This window comes from Hyla sarda, chromosome 2 (genome assembly GCF_029499605.1).
Source record: "Hyla sarda isolate aHylSar1 chromosome 2, aHylSar1.hap1, whole genome shotgun sequence".
NCBI classification, from domain to species: domain Eukaryota; kingdom Metazoa; phylum Chordata; class Amphibia; order Anura; family Hylidae; genus Hyla; species Hyla sarda.
This window is the reverse complement of record NC_079190.1, coordinates 113,516,362-113,533,720: the sequence shown is the minus strand read 5'-3', so window position 1 is coordinate 113,533,720 and position 17,359 is coordinate 113,516,362. Positions and strand designations below refer to the sequence as shown.

Sequence of the window (17,359 nt, the reverse complement as noted above, 5' to 3'; positions counted from 1 at the left end):
ATGATCTGTGTATGAGATCGGTATGTGCAGTGTAATAGCCACTAAGGGGGGGGGGGGGGGGGGGGGGGGCTATAACACTGCAAAAAAAAGTGTGAAAAAAAAGTGAATAAAGATCATTTAACCCCTTCCCTAATAAAAGTAAGAATCACCTCCCCCCTTTTCCCATAAAAAAAAAAAAAAAAACTGTGTGAATAAAAATAAACTTATGTGGTATCGCCGCGTGCGGAAATGTCCGAACTATGAAAATATATAATTAATTAAACCGCATGGTCAAAATAGTCCAAAATAGCAAAAAAAAGAATAAAAAGCAATCAAAAAGACAGATCAATATAAAAATATATAAAAATGGTACCGATAAAAACTTCAAATCATGGCCCAAAAATTTAGCCCTCATACAGGCCTGTTCGCGGAAAAATAAAAAAGTTATAGGGGTCAGAATATGACAATTTTAAACGTATACATTTTCCTGCATGTAGTTATGATTCTTTTTAGAAGTAATACAAAATTACAGAAATGGAAGCCCCCAAAAGTTACAAAATGGCATTTTTTTTTCAATTTTGTCGCACAATTAATTTTTTTTTCCGCTTCGTCGTGGATATTTTGCTAAAATAACCAATGTCACTGCAAAGTAGAATTGGTGGTGCAAAAAATAAGCCATAATATGGAATTTTAAGTGCAAAATTGAAAGAGTTATGATTTTTAGAAGGTGATGAGGAAAAAATGAAAATGCAAAAAAGTGAAAAACCCTGTGTCCTTATGGGGTTAAAAAAAACCCGCTGTAGAATATTATAATAATTCATTAACATTTTTTGTATGATTTTCATCAGTCATATTAGTTCCTATCCCTAGTCGGTCTTACAATGTACTTCCCTTATATCAGACAAAAACACTAAGGTTAAAAGGGCACTTAGGATTAAAGGGGTACTACCGTGGAAAACTTTTTTTTTTTTTTTAAATCAACTGGTGCCAGAAAGTTAAAAAGATTTGTAAATCCCTTCTATTAAAAAATCCTAATCCTTCCAGTACTTTTTTGGGTCTGTATACTAAAGAGAAATCCCAAAAAAAATGCATTTCCTGTGATGTCCTGACCACAGTGCTATCTGCTGACCTCTGCTGTCCATTTTAGGAACTGTCCAGAGAAGCATATGTTTGCTATGGGGATTTTCCCAGTTCCTAAAATGGACAGCAGAGGTCAGCAGAGAGCACTCTGGTCAGGACATCACAGGAAATACATTTCTTTTTTGGATTTCTCTTTAGTATACAGCCCCTAAAAAGTACTGGAAAGATTAAGATTTTTGAATAGAAGTAATTTACAAATCTGTTTAACTTTCTGGTACCAGTTGATTTAAAAAAAAAAAAAGTTTTCATATACTCACCTTCCTCACTCCCTCCACCACAGCTGTTCTCATGAAGCTCCCCGTCCTGCTGCAACACTTCTGGGATTTGTGTCAGCGCAAGGAATTTTCAGCTTAGCCAATTAGTGTCTTCTGCGTCTCAGCCGTCTCAGCCGTTGGGATATGTCTTAATGTTATGATTGCTGGGCTCTTCGTCAATCACAAGAACAAAGGCTTATACCTTGTTCATCGGCTCTCTTTGTTACCTGCATTATAGGACTATGGAGGTAAATGAGGCTGTTCTGTTGTTATCAGCCCAATAGATAGCTGCATGTGGTGATGAGGAAAATCTGTCCGAAAATATGATGGTTGGTGAGGGTCCCTGCAGATGTATCCCGAGAAATTAGTAAATGATGGCATGTCCTAGTGATTTTACACACTATAGGAGACATTTATATCTGCGTTGTCCTATAAAATATGGTCTGTAACATTTATGAATGCCACTGCACTAATTTTATTTGTGCAATTTGAAAGAAATGCTAATTTTTTTAAATATAAGGATCCTCCAAAAGACCCTGCAAGTAGTTGGTATAGCAGAATTTACCAACTAGCGTGCACATTTTTGTAAAGTCAGTACACACAAAATCCAACATATCTGCTACAAACACAGCGCACATTACAACAGAGATGATAAATCCCCCCATCCCTTCTTCTAGATCAGATTTATCCCTTTATCTACTGTAGATCAGATTTAATGTGACAAATCTTCATTTCTGTCAAATACTATACACATAGGCTAGGTGGGTGAGAGGATTACCTACCCAGAATTGGTTTCACTGTAATGACATTTAGTCAAAGGCGAGCCCCATGTGCCATTTATAATATTGGTCTCTTATGGGGCAGATGTGCCTTGGAACCCCCTTAGGCACCAGGGCACAATACAACTGTACCTCTGCACCCCCTATAGTTATGCCCCTGCATATAGTATATATAATGTACCTTCTTTAAGTGTTTTTTTTTTCCAGGATAGAGTAAAAAAATGTTTTCTAACAAAAGATCATGCACAGGGTGTATTTGAAGGAAGTAGTTGAGGGCTATATAATGCTCAGGTATCATATATTATTAACCCCTTAAGGACTGAGCCCTTTTTCACCTTAAGGACTCGGCCATTTTTTGCAAATCTGACCACTTTCACTTTAAACATTAATAACTCTGGAATGCTTTTAGTTATCATTCTGATTCCGAGACTGTTTTTTCGTGACATATTCTACTTTAACTTAGTGGTAAAATTTTTTGGTAACTTGCATCCTTTCTTGGTGAAAAATCCCCAAATTTGATGAAAAATTTGAAAATTTAGCATTTTTCTAACTTTGAAGCTCTCTGCTTGTAAGGAAAATGGATATTCCAAATAATTTTTTTTATTCACATATACAATATGTCTATTTTATGTTTGCATCATAAAATTGATGAGTTTTTACTTTTGGAAGACACCAGAGGGCTTCAAAGTTCCGCAGCAATTTTTCAATTTTTCACAAAATTTTGAAACTCGCTTTTTTTCAGGGACCAGTTCAGGTTTGAAGTGGATTTGAAGGGTCTTCATATTAGAAATACCCCATAAATGACCCCATTATAAAAACTGCACCCCCCAAAGTATTCAAAATGACATTCAGTAAGCGTTTTAACCCTTTACGGGTTTCACAGGAATAGCAGCAAAGTGAAGGAGAAAATTCACAATCTTCATTTTTTACACTCGCATGTTCTTGTAGACCCAATTTTTGAATTTTTGCAAGGGGTAAAAAGGAGAAAATTTTTACTTGTATTTAAAACCCAATTTCTCTCGAGTAAGCACATACCTCATATGTCTATGTTAATTGTTCGGCGGGCGCAGTAGAGGGCTCAGAAGGGAAGGAGCGTCAAATGGTTTTTGGGGGGCATGTCACCTTTAGGAAGCCCCTATGGTGCCAGAACAGCAAAAAAAAAAAACACATGGCATACCATTTGGGAAACTAGACCCCTCGGGGAACGTAACAAGGGGTAATGTGAACCTTAATACCCCACAGGTGATTCACGACTTTTGCATATGTAAAAAAAAAAAATGCTTGGTTTCCCTAAAGTTTTAAATTTTTAAAAAGGGTAATAGCAGAAAATACCCCCCAAAATTTGAAGCCCAATTTCTCCCGATTCAGAAAACACCCCATATGGGGGTGAAAAGTGCTCTGCTGGCGCACTACAGGTCTCAGAAGAGAAGGAGTCACATTTGGCTTTTTTGAAGGAAATTTTGCTCTGGGGGCATGCCGCATTTAGGAAGCCCCTATGGTGCCAGGACAGCAAAAAAAAAACACATGGCATACCATTTTGGAAACTAGACCCCTCGGGGAAAGTAACAATGGGTAAAGTGAACCTTAATACCCTACAGATGTTTCACGACTTTTGCATATGTAAAAAAAACTAAAAAAAATTTACCTAAAATGCTTGGTTTCCCAAAAAATGTACATTTATACAAAGGGTTAAAGCAGAAAATACCCCCCAAAATTTGAAGCCCAATTTCTCCCGATTCAGAAAACACCCCATATGGGGGTGAAAAGTGCTCTGTTGGCGCACTACAGGTCTCAGAAGAGAAGGAGTCACATTTGGCTTTTTGAAAGCAAATTTTGAAAGCAGAAAATACCCCCCAAAATTTGTAACACAATTTCTCCCGAGTACGGCGATACCCCATATGTGACCCTTAACTGTTGCCTTGAAATACGACAGGGCTCCAAAGTGAGAGCGCCATGCGCATTTGAGGCCTAAATTAGGGATTGCATAGGGGTGGACATAGGGGTATTCTACGCCAGTGATTCCCAAACAGGGTGCCTCCAGCTGTTGTAAAACTCCCAGCATGCCTGGACAGTCAACGGCTGTCCGACAATACTGGGAGTTGTTGTTTTGCAACAGCTGGAGGCTCCGTTTTGGAAACCGTGGCGTACCAGACGTTTTTCATTTTTATTGGGGAGGGGGGCTGTGTAGGGGTATGTGTATATGCAGTGTTTTTTACTTTTCATTTTATTTTTTGTCGTAGTGTAGTGTAGTGTTTTTAGGGTACAGTCGCACGGGCGGGGGTTCACAGTAGTTTCTCGCTGGCAGTTTGAGCTGTTGCAGAAAATTTGCTGCAGCTCAAACTTGCAGCCCGATACTTACTGTAAGCCTCCGCCCATGTGAGTGTACCCTGTACATTCACATTGGGGGGGACATCCAGCTGTTGCAAAACTACAACTCCCAGCATGCGCTGACAGACTGTACATGCTGAGAGTTTTAGTTTTGCAACAGCTGTAGGCACACTGGTTATGTATCACTGAGTTTGTGACCTTACTCAGTGTTTCAAAACCAGTGTGCCTCCAGCTGTTGCAAAACTACAACTACCAGCATGTACGGTGCATGGTGTAAGGTGACTGCTGGGAGTTGTAGTTTGCAACAGCTGGAGGCACACCGGTCGTGAAACACTGAGTTAGGTAAAAAAATAAAACTCTAAGTTTCACAACCAGTGTGCCTTCAGCTGTTGCAAAACCATAAGTCCCAGCATGCCCATAAGGGAATGCTGGGAGTTGTGGTGGTCTGCCTCCTGCTGTTGCATAACTACAGCTCCCAGCATGCCCTTTTTGCATGCTGGGAGCTGTTGCTAAGCAACAGCAGGAGGCTGTAACTCACCTCCTGCTGCTGCTCCATCGCAGGACTGTCCCTCGCCGCCGCCGTCGCTCCTGGGGCCCCGATCCCAACATGAACGCCGGGGATCGGGGTCCCCAGCACCCGGGGTTGTCTTCCCGCACCCGCTCACGCCCTCCGGAAGAGGGGCGGAGCGGGTGCGGGAGTGACACCCGCAGCAGGTGCCCTGATTGGTCGGCCGGTAATCCGGCCGACGAATCAGGGCGATCGTGAGGTGGCACCAGTGCCACCTCACCCCTGCAGGCTCTGGCTGTTCGGGGCCGTCAGAGACAGCCCCGAACAGCCAGTAATTCCGGGTCATCGGGTCACTGGAGACCCTATTGACCCAGAATCGCCGCAGATCGCTGGACTGAATTGTCCAGCGATCTACGGGGATCGCCGACATGGGGGGCATAATGACCCCCCTGGGCGATATGCCGAGATGCCTGCTGAACGATTTCAGCAGGCATCCGGCTCCGGTCCCCAACCGGCTAGCGTTGGGGACCGGAATTCCCACGGGCGTATGGATACGCCCTGCGTCCTTAAGGACTCGAAATGCAGGATGTATCCATTCGCCCTGCGTCCTTAAGAGGTTAAACTGGAAATAAGGTTCTGTTCTGGAAGCCTCTTTTCTTAGTACATAATACAGTGGATTCACTGCTTGACCATATATATATATATATATATATATATATATATATATATAAATATATATATATATATATATATATATGGAATTTTATGAAGAAAGTGAATTTAACTGTTAAAAGGAATTCATTTTTTTAAATAAGACATTGTTAAACATCTCAAGATAACTGTGACTGTCTTGTGACTCTTATATCAGGTCTTCAGAATATAGCTTGTTTCAGCCATTGTAGGTGTATTTACTTTCATTGTTTTCTTTACATTTCAGACCCCATGGGCCAGTAACTGAAAGAAAGAAGATTTTTCTGCATCGGGCATCACTGCTGGAGTATGTCATTCTTTTGTCCGACTTTTGCATAGGTTTATTGTCTACTATTAGTCTTCATTGATCCTTTTAGGTTGGTTGCCTGATACAGTTTTTCCGAGGACTCTGTAAAGAATAGCTTGATATACTATTTGGTGACACAAATATTTCAGATTCTGTAATAAATATCCAGGCAGAATTCCCTCCAAGTTTTAGGTTGGTGCAGCAATATAGTGGTCCCTCAACCTACGATGGTAATCCGTTCCAAATGAACCATCGTTTGTTGAAACCATCGTATGTTGAGGGATCTGTGCAATGTAAAGAATAGGAAGTTGTACTAACCCGTCCCCGCCGCTCCGGACCTGTCACCGCTCGTCACCGCTGCCCTGGATGTCGCCCTCCATTGCTGTGGCCGCGTCCCCGTGGTGTCCCCGACGCTCCGGACATCTCTGCTTCCCCGTAGCTCTAACGTCACCGCCATCACGTCACTACGCACGCCACTCCTATTGGATGATGGGACGGCGTGAGTGGCGACGTGATGATGATGGAGATCGCCGGCGATACAGGGAATCCCTCAGAGGAGCTCCTGAGCCCTGAGGACAGGTAGGAGATCATCACCGGAGCTTATGGGGTACCGTAAACGGCTATCCGGCGGCAGCTGAAGCAGTCTGCACTGCCGGATAGCCGTTTATGCGATGGCAACGACATACAAAAGCATCGTATGTTGATGCTACCTTCAACATGCAATGGCCTCTGAGAGGCCATCGCATGTTGAAATTATCGTATGTCGGGGCATCGTAGGTCGGGGGGTCACTGTACTTGCTATTTTCTGTTTGTACCTGCACGTGCTACACTGCACTCAATAGAAGCAGAAAAGGTGTGACAATGGTAGGGCACTAACACACGGACTCAGGGCCTATTATACCGATTGAGCCGCTGTTTAAACGTGCACCGATCTCGCAGATTGGTATTTGTTTGTGAAGCCTATTACAATGTTGGTAATTGTTTAGAGAGGGCTGCATGAACATTTATTTAAAACGTACCTATCAAATCCCACAAAAAAAAAATGTATATGTTACTTAGTACCTAATCCTGACCATGTATATCTTACCTATATTTATTTTAAAAATACCTCTCTTCATTAGCTTACAGTGTTAAAAATCCTCTCAGGTGAAGGGGGTATGTCCTTCCTTGTGGTGGTGGGAGGTGATTGGTGTGTCTGCTGATGCAGCCTTGTCCATGAGTCATAGTTACATAGTTAGTATGGTTGAAAAAAGACATACGTCCATCAAGTCCAACCAGGGAATTGAAGTGAAGGGTGTAAGGGGATAAGGGGAAGGGATGTAGTTTTATAATTCTGCATAAGCATTAATGTTATTTGTTCCAGGAATGTATCTAACCCTATTTTAAAGCTGTTAATTATTCCTGCTGTGACCAGTTCCTGAGGTAGACCGTTCCATAAATTCACTGTCCTCAGGGTAAAGAAGGCGTGTCGCCCCTTTAGACTAAACCTTTTCTTCTCCAGACGGAGGGAGTGCCCCCTCGTCCTTTGGGGGGGTTTAACCTGGAACAGTTTTTCTCCATATTTTTTGTATGGGCCATTTATATACTTATATACTTACAGCAAACCATTCGGGTGAGGTGGTCTTGGCGACAAATTATTCTATCCGTCTTCCTGATTATAGAATCCCCTACCACAACTAACTGTCTTGGCCTAGCTGCGTTACCATCCCCCACACTACTAGTTGAGCTGTTCCCCCAGCTGTTAGGGAGACCAGTATCCACTAGGGTTGCCATCTCTGATACTGAGGCCCTCGCATCATCGCCCAACTTGGCAATTTTACTTGGGAGATCAGAAGCAGAAGTGACCTTCCTTTTCCTTGCCCCCTTTCCAGTCCCTCTAACTACATTAACCCAGCTCCCTACTTGGGCCTCCTGGCTAGTTTCTCCTACCTCCATTTCTACCCCACTAACTGCTTGCTCTGTAAGATTGTCAATCGCCCTCAATGTTGCATTTTGCTCCTCTAGATCTCTAATACGAGCTTCCAGGTGGGCAACATGCTCACATTTGTCACAGCGGATTCACCCTGAAGCTGCTGCTCCAGAGATGTATACATGTGGCACAATGTGCACTGAAGAAAACCTCCAATCCTGCTGTCCATATCCTTGGTGACAAACAGCTGTTATTAACTATTAAGAAAAACTACTTTTATCAAGGGAGTGTAATACTTACAGTTACAGTGGGTCCTGCTTACAACTCCTGCTTTTTAAACTTCTGCTTATAAAACTTCTCAGATGTAACACTTAATAATGCAACACTTTAGAATACAGACCCAGCTTCAGTTAGACTCAGTCAGAGCAGGGCTCACAGAGTTTCCCAGTTAGTTTTATACACCTGAGAGCAGTTTATCAATTAACCCCTCCCCCAGGTGTGCTACAGACAGGAGGGAAAAAAAAATGCAAGGGCTATGCAACCGCTGGAGACACCCTGTTTGGAAAACAATGATCCACAGTATACTCAGCACATGAACTTCTGCTTATAAAACTTCTCAGATGTAACACTTAATAATACAACACTTTAGAATACAGACCCAGCTTCAGTTAGACTCAGTCAGAGCAGGGCTCACAGAGTTTCCCAGTTAGTTTTATACACCTGAGAGCAGTTTATCAATTAACCCCTCCCCCAGGTGTGCTACAGACAGGAGGGAAAAAAAATGCAAGGGCTATGCAACCGCTGGAGACACCCTGTTTGGAAAACAATGATCCACAGTATACTCAGCACATGAACTTCTGCTTATAAAACTTCTCAGATGTAACACTTAATAATACAACACTTTAGAATACAGACCCAGCTTCAGTTAGACTCAGTCAGAGCAGGGCTCACAGAGTTTCCCAGTTAGTTTTATACACCTGAGAGCAGTTTATCAATTAACCCCTCCCCCAGGTGTGCTACAGACAGGAGGGGAAAAAAATGCAAGGGCTATGCAACCGCTGGAGACACCCTGTTTGGAAAACAATGATCCACAGTATACTCAGCACATGAACTTCTGCTTATAAAACTTCTCAGATGTAACACTTAAGAATACAACACTTTAGAATACAGACCCAGCTTCAGTTAGACTCAGTCATGACTCATAGACAAGCCTGATGCTGCTGAAGGACTGGTTAGTGTCCCAGTAGCTATAAGGACCCTTAGAGGTGGGATTTTAAGGAGCTGTTTCCTTTATTAAATGGGCACTCTCCAATCCAAAAACTTTTTATGTGTTGTTACTAGTCTGTAGACGGTATAATAACCAGCAGTCCATTCCTAATAGTCTTTGACAGAGTGCAATTTTGTACTTAGTACCCAGCTTTTTTGGCTGCAGCACTGTTGTGTACTGCTGGTGTTTTACAAAAATAAGTTTTTTTTAAGGGTACTGTAGCGCAATTTTCTGCCCTCATAAGTGCATACCGCATACGTACATTTAAGTAGTATTTTACAAAAATACAGAGTTTTAAGGCGTATTGTAGCATATTTTTTCTGCCCTCATCATTGCATACCGCATAAGTACATCTAAGTAGTGTACTATTTTGTACCTGTTAATCTGTCAAGGGCTTACATACTGTGAAAGGACAAACAAAAGTAATCACTGGCTGATGTTTTACAAAAATAAATCACATTGCCTGATTTTTAAAGAATTTATTTGCAAATTATGGTGGAAAATAAGTATTTGTACACCTACAAACAAGCAAGATGTCTGGCTCTCACAGACCTGTAACTTCTTCTTTTAGAGTCTCCTCTGTCCTCCACTCTTTACCTATATTAATGTTGTTGTTATCAGTACTTGATATCTGAACTTGTTATCAGTATAAAAGACACCTGTCCACAACCTCAAACAGTCACAATCCAAACTCCCCTATGGTCAAGACCAAAGAGCTGTCAAAGGACACCAGATACAAAATTGTAGACCTGCACCAGGCTAGGAAGACTAAGGCTAAGTTTCCACTTGTTTTTTTTTCTGGCAGTTTTTTTTATTCTGCCACTACAGTTTTTGAGCCAAAGTCAGAAGTGGATCCATAAGAGAGGAGAAGCGTAACTCCTTCCTTTATATGACCTATTCCTTTTGAATACACTTCTGACTTTTGCTAAAAAAAAACTGCAGTGGCAGTTTTCCAAAAACTGCAATAGGAAAGCAGCTTGGTTTGAAGAAATCAACTGTGGGAGAAATTATTAGAAGACGTACAAGACCACTGATGATCTCCATCGATCTGGGGCTCCATGCAAGATCTCAAAATGATCACAAGAACTGTGAGCAAAAATCCCAGAACCACACGGGGGGACCTAGTGAATGACCTGCAGACAGCTGGGACCAAAGAAACAAAGGCTACCATCAGTAACACACTACCCCACCCGGGACTCAAATCATGCAGTGCCAGACATGTCCCCCTGCTTAAGCCAGTACATGTCCGGGCCCATCTGAAGTTTGCTAGAGAGCATTTGGATGATCCAGAAAAGTATTGGGAGAATGTCATATGGTTAGATGAAACCAAAGTAGAACTTTTTGGTAAAAACTCAAGTGGTTGTGTTTGGAGGAGAAAGAATGCTGAGCTGCCTCCAAAGAACACCATACCTACTGTGAAGCATGGGGGTGGAAACATCATGCTTTTGGGTTGTTTTTCTGCTAAGGGACAAGGATGTCTGATCCGTGTAAAGGAAAGAATGAATGGTGCCATGTATTGTGAGATTCTGAGTGAAAACCTCTTTCCATCAGCAAGGGCATTGCAAATGAAACGTGGCTGGCTCTTTCATCATGACAATGATCCCAAACACACTGCCCGGGAACAAAGGAGTGGCTTCGTAAGAAGCATTTCAAGTACTTCTCAGTTGTGGGGTTCAAGTCTGCCAGACATTTCTCTAGGCCCTGGTTGTACAACACTTTGCAGAGACAGTCAGACATTTTATGGGGAGGTATTTTTTCCATAAAAAAAGGATTTGAAGAGGTGGCTATCTATTGTGTGAGAACTACACCTTCTACCATAAATGCCAGTGTCATGTAAATATTACTTATTGATTGTGTGTATCTAATACAATGTCCTTTACTGTTTACAGTGATTTAATGGAGGTTGAGCATTTCCGAACGATCTACCACATGTTTGTAGCTGTCCTCTGTGTATTTTTGATCAGCACAGTTGCTGTGGATATTATTGACCAGGGCAGGTAAGTCAATGTTGGCTTCTTAGCCTTATGATGTTAACTACCGCAGGTAAAACTGTAAAAAATCTAGTTAAGCTACTCTCTAACAAAAAAACTTTTATAGACATAGTTAAAGGAGTACTCCACTGTCCAGCGTTCGGAACTAAATGTTCAGAACACTGTTTTTGCACTGCGTGGGTCGGCCACGCCCCTCATGATGTTTTGACCACGCCCCATTCAATGCAAGTCTATAGGATGGGGCTTGATGACCATCATGCCCCTTCCCATTGACATGCATTGAGGGGGCATGGCCATGATGTCACGAGGGGCGTGGTCGAACCCCTGCAGCGCGAAAGCGTTTTGTTGGTTTCTGCATCAAAAATCTACATCTACATCGACACCCAGGGAGTATCACCTGACCAGGTGGCATAATAATGAGCTGCTTTGCATATTCTGCTTCCCAGAATTCCTAGTGGAGTGCTAAATGGCTTCAAATTCTTCACACATCATGCTTTCTTCAAGCACAACAGATACCCCCTGACCAAGTACAAAATATGGCATGCCACATAAAAACACCAATAAGTTTGTTCATCCCTACAAATAAGCACCTGTGCTGTCTACAAACGCTATTGGAATAATGTGTAACTTATGAATGTTTTTATCCACTCTTCACGATTCATATAGTCTTTGTATATCTGTGTTCTCAAGGTTCTTCTTTTTTCTTCAGGTTAATTCTGGAGTTTGATGTTCTGTTTTATACATTTGGGCAGTTTGGGACTGTGGTTTGGTCATGGATCTGCATGTTCTTATACACCCTCTTGGTGCCATACAAAGTGTTGTCTTTCTGGGGCTCCTTGTATCCAAAGTCAAAGCACAAGCTTCTGCTATCTATCTGTGTGGGGACATTCCTGCTTGTGAGCCAGACATGTGTTCTGTGTGTTTACCCCGTCTACGTTGTAATACATTACCATCTGCCTCCAGCATCGAGCTTCGTTGTCCTCCTGGAACAGGTAAGTTCAGCAGCCAAGCAAGTGCCTCCTCAGAATCTTTGATGTATCCAGAACCTTTGTTAGCCACAATGGATGGATAGTTTATTTCTTTTTGTCAATTTTTTTGTGTTGTGTGTTCACAGGATTTGTCAGGATGCGGTAGCCCTTCTGGGTGTCCCTCCTGGCGGTCAAGGGGAGGTGTGTGTGGCCATTAGGTTCCACACCTCCCTGCAAAAAACCCGGGTACTCCTGCATGGGCAGGGTACCGACCGTTAATGGCTCTGTGGGCAGATACCTTGGCTAACGCCAAGGGAGATGCCAGGAGCATCTGTGGTCCCTTAGTAGCTTTGGTGAAAAGGGACATAAAACTTGGAACCTCGCAGGTACCTTTTGGTCCGGGGGCGAAGGGTAAGGTTTGTTGGGGGGCCTCTCTGCTAGGTATGAGCTAATCGAATCTGATTAATACAAATTTGTTCCGAATTTCAGGAAAAATTCGCTTTGCAATGAATCCGAATATCGCCACAATTCGAACGCACTAATCACTTAATTAAGCTCCATTTAGGGCGGTATAGGCTCCAGGATATCTAAAATGGCAGATCCACATGTAAGGACATGGGGCAAGGAACTCTGAGAAGTCGGGTAGGCGGGATGACCCGGAATCACATGCAGCATGCAGCCTATCAGCAGTGTCACAGCCCTATATAATTGGCAGCCATCTTGCGGACAGCCATTCCAGCGTTTTATTTCAGAGAGAGCATTTCACTGCAGGGAGAAATAGAGCATTGTGTGGGTTGCACAGAAAAACTGCTTCACTGCAGCGATTCACCACGAGCCCAAATCACTGCATAAAAGCGCTGACAGAGAGAGGGAGAGAAAGTACACTTTTGGGTGTAATACACAGCAACTCCACTGCTGCAGTGGGTCTGTACAGCAAGTCTAAAGCTTAAAGGGGCCAGTTAGGCAGAGCAGTAAAAGACATTGTCACCTGCTATTAGTGCCTAATAGTACTGTACTGGGCTCTGCTACTCATCGCGGCGATCCCGAACATCCCACTTTAGACACAGCGTTAATAGCGCGCAGCACCGCGATCAGTGCGCTATTAGCCACGGGTCCCGACCACGCTGTGGCCCCGCATTATAGAAAGGGAGTGGGCAGAGGGCTTATAGGTACGTAATCTATCCCCAACAGGTTAGGCATATTGGAGTGCATTGTCCTCCTCTCATAAGTGTTTAAGTATGTCAGGCAGAGAAGTGCCAGGAGGAGTGGCAGAGGCCTAAATTCATCAGGCGTAGGCAGAGGTCACAGCAGAGTAGGGGCATGTGGCAGCAGGAGTCGCAGCGAGAGGTAGGAGCTCCCGGTGTCAGCTAGCGGTCATGTCTCGACCAGCAACCCAGCAGCCGTGATTGATTAGTTCACTCGGTTATCCACTTCATCCCAAGTGAAATCCGATACCCCCAGTCAACAGTCGGTGGGTTCCTCAGACTTAACTCTCAGTTGGCATGGCCTTCATTCTGCTGCTGTCCCCCTCCAATCTCTGTCATTATGCCACCATATGGTCTCCTCACGCTACTGGCACCTTAAATTAAACTTTTAAAATTGTAATCTATTTTAAAGCTTCGTCGGGCTGCTGCCACCTCTATGCTCTGTCATTTCGCCGCCATGTGACTCCTTGTTAGATTGGGTTTTGTGGTCATACAGTATTACTTAAAAGTAAACTTGTGAATCCAATCAAAATCTTAAATAAAAAAAATAAATCTATGTTTTCAAGACTGAGGCCCTATGGTCGTCGACGTCATATATTATCTGTGGAATTACCACAAGAATCCAATTAAACAGGTTGGAGCGATAACAATGAACCATAACTGATTAAATGAAACATACGCACTTTCACAGGACCGGCAGCTCGATTATAAGATACAGGTACGAGCTTTTCACTGCAGCCACTTCTAGCTTTATGCGCCCATTTATCCAATGGCACAGAAGATGAATGTGCTCCTGTCCAAGTTACTGGTACTGCAGTCCCTCCCTTTTCAACTAAACACTCAGAGCATGGGGGTGCGCCGAGCAGCAGGGGCTGGACAGGTGGTAGCTGGCATCGTGGCGGACCGCCAGCTGTATTTTAAGATACAACTAGGACCTTTGCCATAGTTTACACTGCAGCAATTATACACTATTGGAGCTGGAATTACCGTGGCTGCTGGCACCAGACTTGCCTTACAATTAGGGCTGCAACTAACGATTATTTTAATAAAATGTCAAAATGCCAAATAAAAAGAGGCTCAGCTGATTTTACTTGAAAAACTATGTACAATGGCCATATTAAAAGTTTCTAGCATGTGATGTGACCAAACAGCAACAATTTGGGATTTTTTTTTACGTTTATGCCGATTGCTGTCATTATTAATGATCCTGTACAGAAACCAGCGTAAATCTGATACTGCCGCATGGGTAACTGTCTGAACTATTAAAAGAAAATGTTAATGATTCACTATTATTTTAATAGTTCAGACAGTTACCCATGCGGTAGTATCAAATATGTAAAAGAAAAAATGATTTTACCTTTTTTGTATAGCAATAGGAAAAGGGGGAGCTAATTTTTATTGGGGAGCAGTAAATTTATTTTTTTTTTCTTTTCTTTAAATATAGCACTCCTATACACATCTATGTGCAGACTGCAGACCATTGCTTTTACAGACCCCTTTAGACAGCAAGCCCCTCCTTTAGACCGCAGGGCCCCACTTTAGAGAGCAGCCCTCACCCTTGTAGACAGCAGGGCCCCCCTTTAGACCGCAGCGCCCACCCTTGTAGAGAAAAGGGCCCCCCTTTAGAGAGCAGGGCCCCCCTTTAGACTGCAGCCTCCACCCTTGTAGACAGCAGGGCCCCCCTTTAGAGAGCAGGGCCCCCCTTTAGACCACAGCCCCCACCCTTATAGACAGCAGGGCCCCCCTTTAGAGAGCAGGGCCCCCCTTTAGACCGCAGGGCCTTCCTTTAGACTGGAGGGCCCCCCTTTAGACCGCGGCCCCCACCCTTGTAGACAGCTCACCTGCAGCTGTCATCTGTCGGGGCTGCCGCTCCGCTGCACAGTTCTAGCGGCCGCATCATGTAGTCCTATGGAGGAGCATGTGACATACTCGTCACTCTGCTTCCTCCGTAACATTACGCCGGGCGCAGGGGAGGAGTGGAGTGACGTGTATGTCACATGGTCCTCCATAGGACTACATGATGCGGACGCTAGAACTGTGCAGCGGAGCGGCAGCCCCGACAGAGGACAGCTGTAGGTGAGCTGTCTACAAGGGTGGGGGCTGCGGTCTAAAGGGGGGCCCTGCTGCCGCCCCACATGTCCCCGCTGCTGCCTTGCTCCTAGCGCCCCGCCGGGACATGTCTATTTTCTGCTGCTCATCTCTGTACCCGGCAGAGATGAGCAGCATGTCCCGGCGCTGCGCTGATTACACTAGGAGCAGGGCAGCGGCGGGGACATGTTGGGCGGCGGTGAATAAACGAATGAATGTAGCCTATATGCGGGACATGTCGGCTTCATTCATTCACTGCCGCCACTGATGGCAGACAACGAATCTGGCGATTATTCGATAACGGGATTCCTCGACAACGAATCCCGTTATTAATTTTTATCGATTACATCAATTAATCGTTACAGCCATACTTCCAATGGGTCCTCAAAAAAGATTTAAAGTGTACTCATTCCAATTAACAGGCTCTGTCATTGTGCCGCCATGTGATCTCCTCATGCTATTTTAAATTTAAAAAAATCTATGTAATCTTTTCAAGACTGAGCCCCATGGTCGTCGTCATATATTACCTCTGGAATTACCACAAGAATCCAATGAAACAGGTTGGAGCGATAGGTTGGGGGGCGGGGGCACTGAGAGGCAGGGGCTGGAACAGGAGGTAGCTCGCCTCGTGGCGGACCGCCAGGTCGATGCTCACCAGAATGGGTCCTCAAAAAAGGATTTAAAAAATGTTAAATAAATTAAAATTTAATTAAATAAAAATTAGATTAAAAAATCTCTTTAATTAATCTCTCCAATTGTGATGCCATGTGGTCTCCCAGCTGCCACATCCAGACGCTGTGCAGCAGTGAATCTAATAGCGACGCCTGTAATCTGCATGTCATACTGAATAACAGTATTATTTCACTAACACAGCACACTCCCTATGAGTGTTATGACAAGGCAAAGTGTTCTACACCCCTATTGAGCCGAATGGGCCGAATCAAATTTTTAAAAAATTCACTCATCTCTTCTCTCTCCTGTCAGAGAAGGGCTTGCGATAGACCACATCCTTTATGCACGTTTTTTCAGTGTAAAACGTTTTGCACTTTTTCTTGAACTTTGGGTGATTCGAGAGCACATTCCTCGGTTCTTAGATAAAAATGCATGGATAGTTTATTCTGCATTTCAGAAACAAGTTATCAGAAGGCATTCCCAGCCCCCAGCCCCTCATTCAACCCACAAAGGCCCTCATTTACTATTGCAAATCCAACATGTTTTTTCGGGTTGTTCGCCAGATTCTGTCGCATTGCGCCAGAAATTCTGTCTGCGCCAGATGTTGCGCCAGAATAAAAAAAACCCTGACTAACTCTCCATTTTGCTAAGAAAATCCAAAAAAGGGTCGCAGTCCCGGGAAAAGGGGGTGTGGTGTCCGAAAAGGGGCTTGTTCACGACATTTTCACAAAAAAAAAAAAAAAACATATTTACTAAGGTTTCCACATTAAATGTGGGGGATTGGAGCCCAGGAAAACCAGACAGATCAGAGCATGTGTAAAAAAAGCAAAGGGAAAGTGTAAACTGTAGGGAAAACTTGTAGGGAATAAAAACCCACGAAGAAATCTACACAACAGTCTTAGTAAATGAGGGCCAAAGTGTTTTATATTATATAAAGGTACTGCTGTAGAGGTAGCTGCCTTATGTATTATCTTGCAGTATTGTCACACTTTGCATTGTGATGCAGTACAAGACAACACAGCTAGCACACAACATATCAATGAGATTTTTACAGCTCTCATTAACATACATGCAACATCTGGATGCTGTGAAATATAGTGTGAACTCAGCCTAATGTGGCTCTAAGACTGAGCTGTAGACATGTCACCTCATATTTTTAGCTTAGGCACTGCATCTGACCCCCGCCCTAGATTCAATACATATTAGGGCACAATTATGTCTTTTGTGGATTAAATTAAATTAGAATACAGTTAAAAGGGAATAAAGTAAAACTG

General features: G+C 43.4%; 1 protein-coding gene across 1 annotated transcript in view; it reads left to right on the top strand.

The window, feature by feature from the left end:
* The window catches only part of LOC130357397 (sterol O-acyltransferase 2-like), a 76,126-nt gene that overhangs the window by 36,755 nt on the left and 22,012 nt on the right, over nt 1–17,359 (top strand). Inside the window, exons 5-7 of the mRNA XM_056560091.1 lie at nt 5,926–5,985; nt 11,051–11,158; nt 11,862–12,144. Coding sequence (XP_056416066.1) covers nt 5,926–5,985; nt 11,051–11,158; nt 11,862–12,144 — 451 coding nt within the window. The remainder of the gene's footprint in view (nt 1–5,925; nt 5,986–11,050; nt 11,159–11,861; nt 12,145–17,359) is intronic.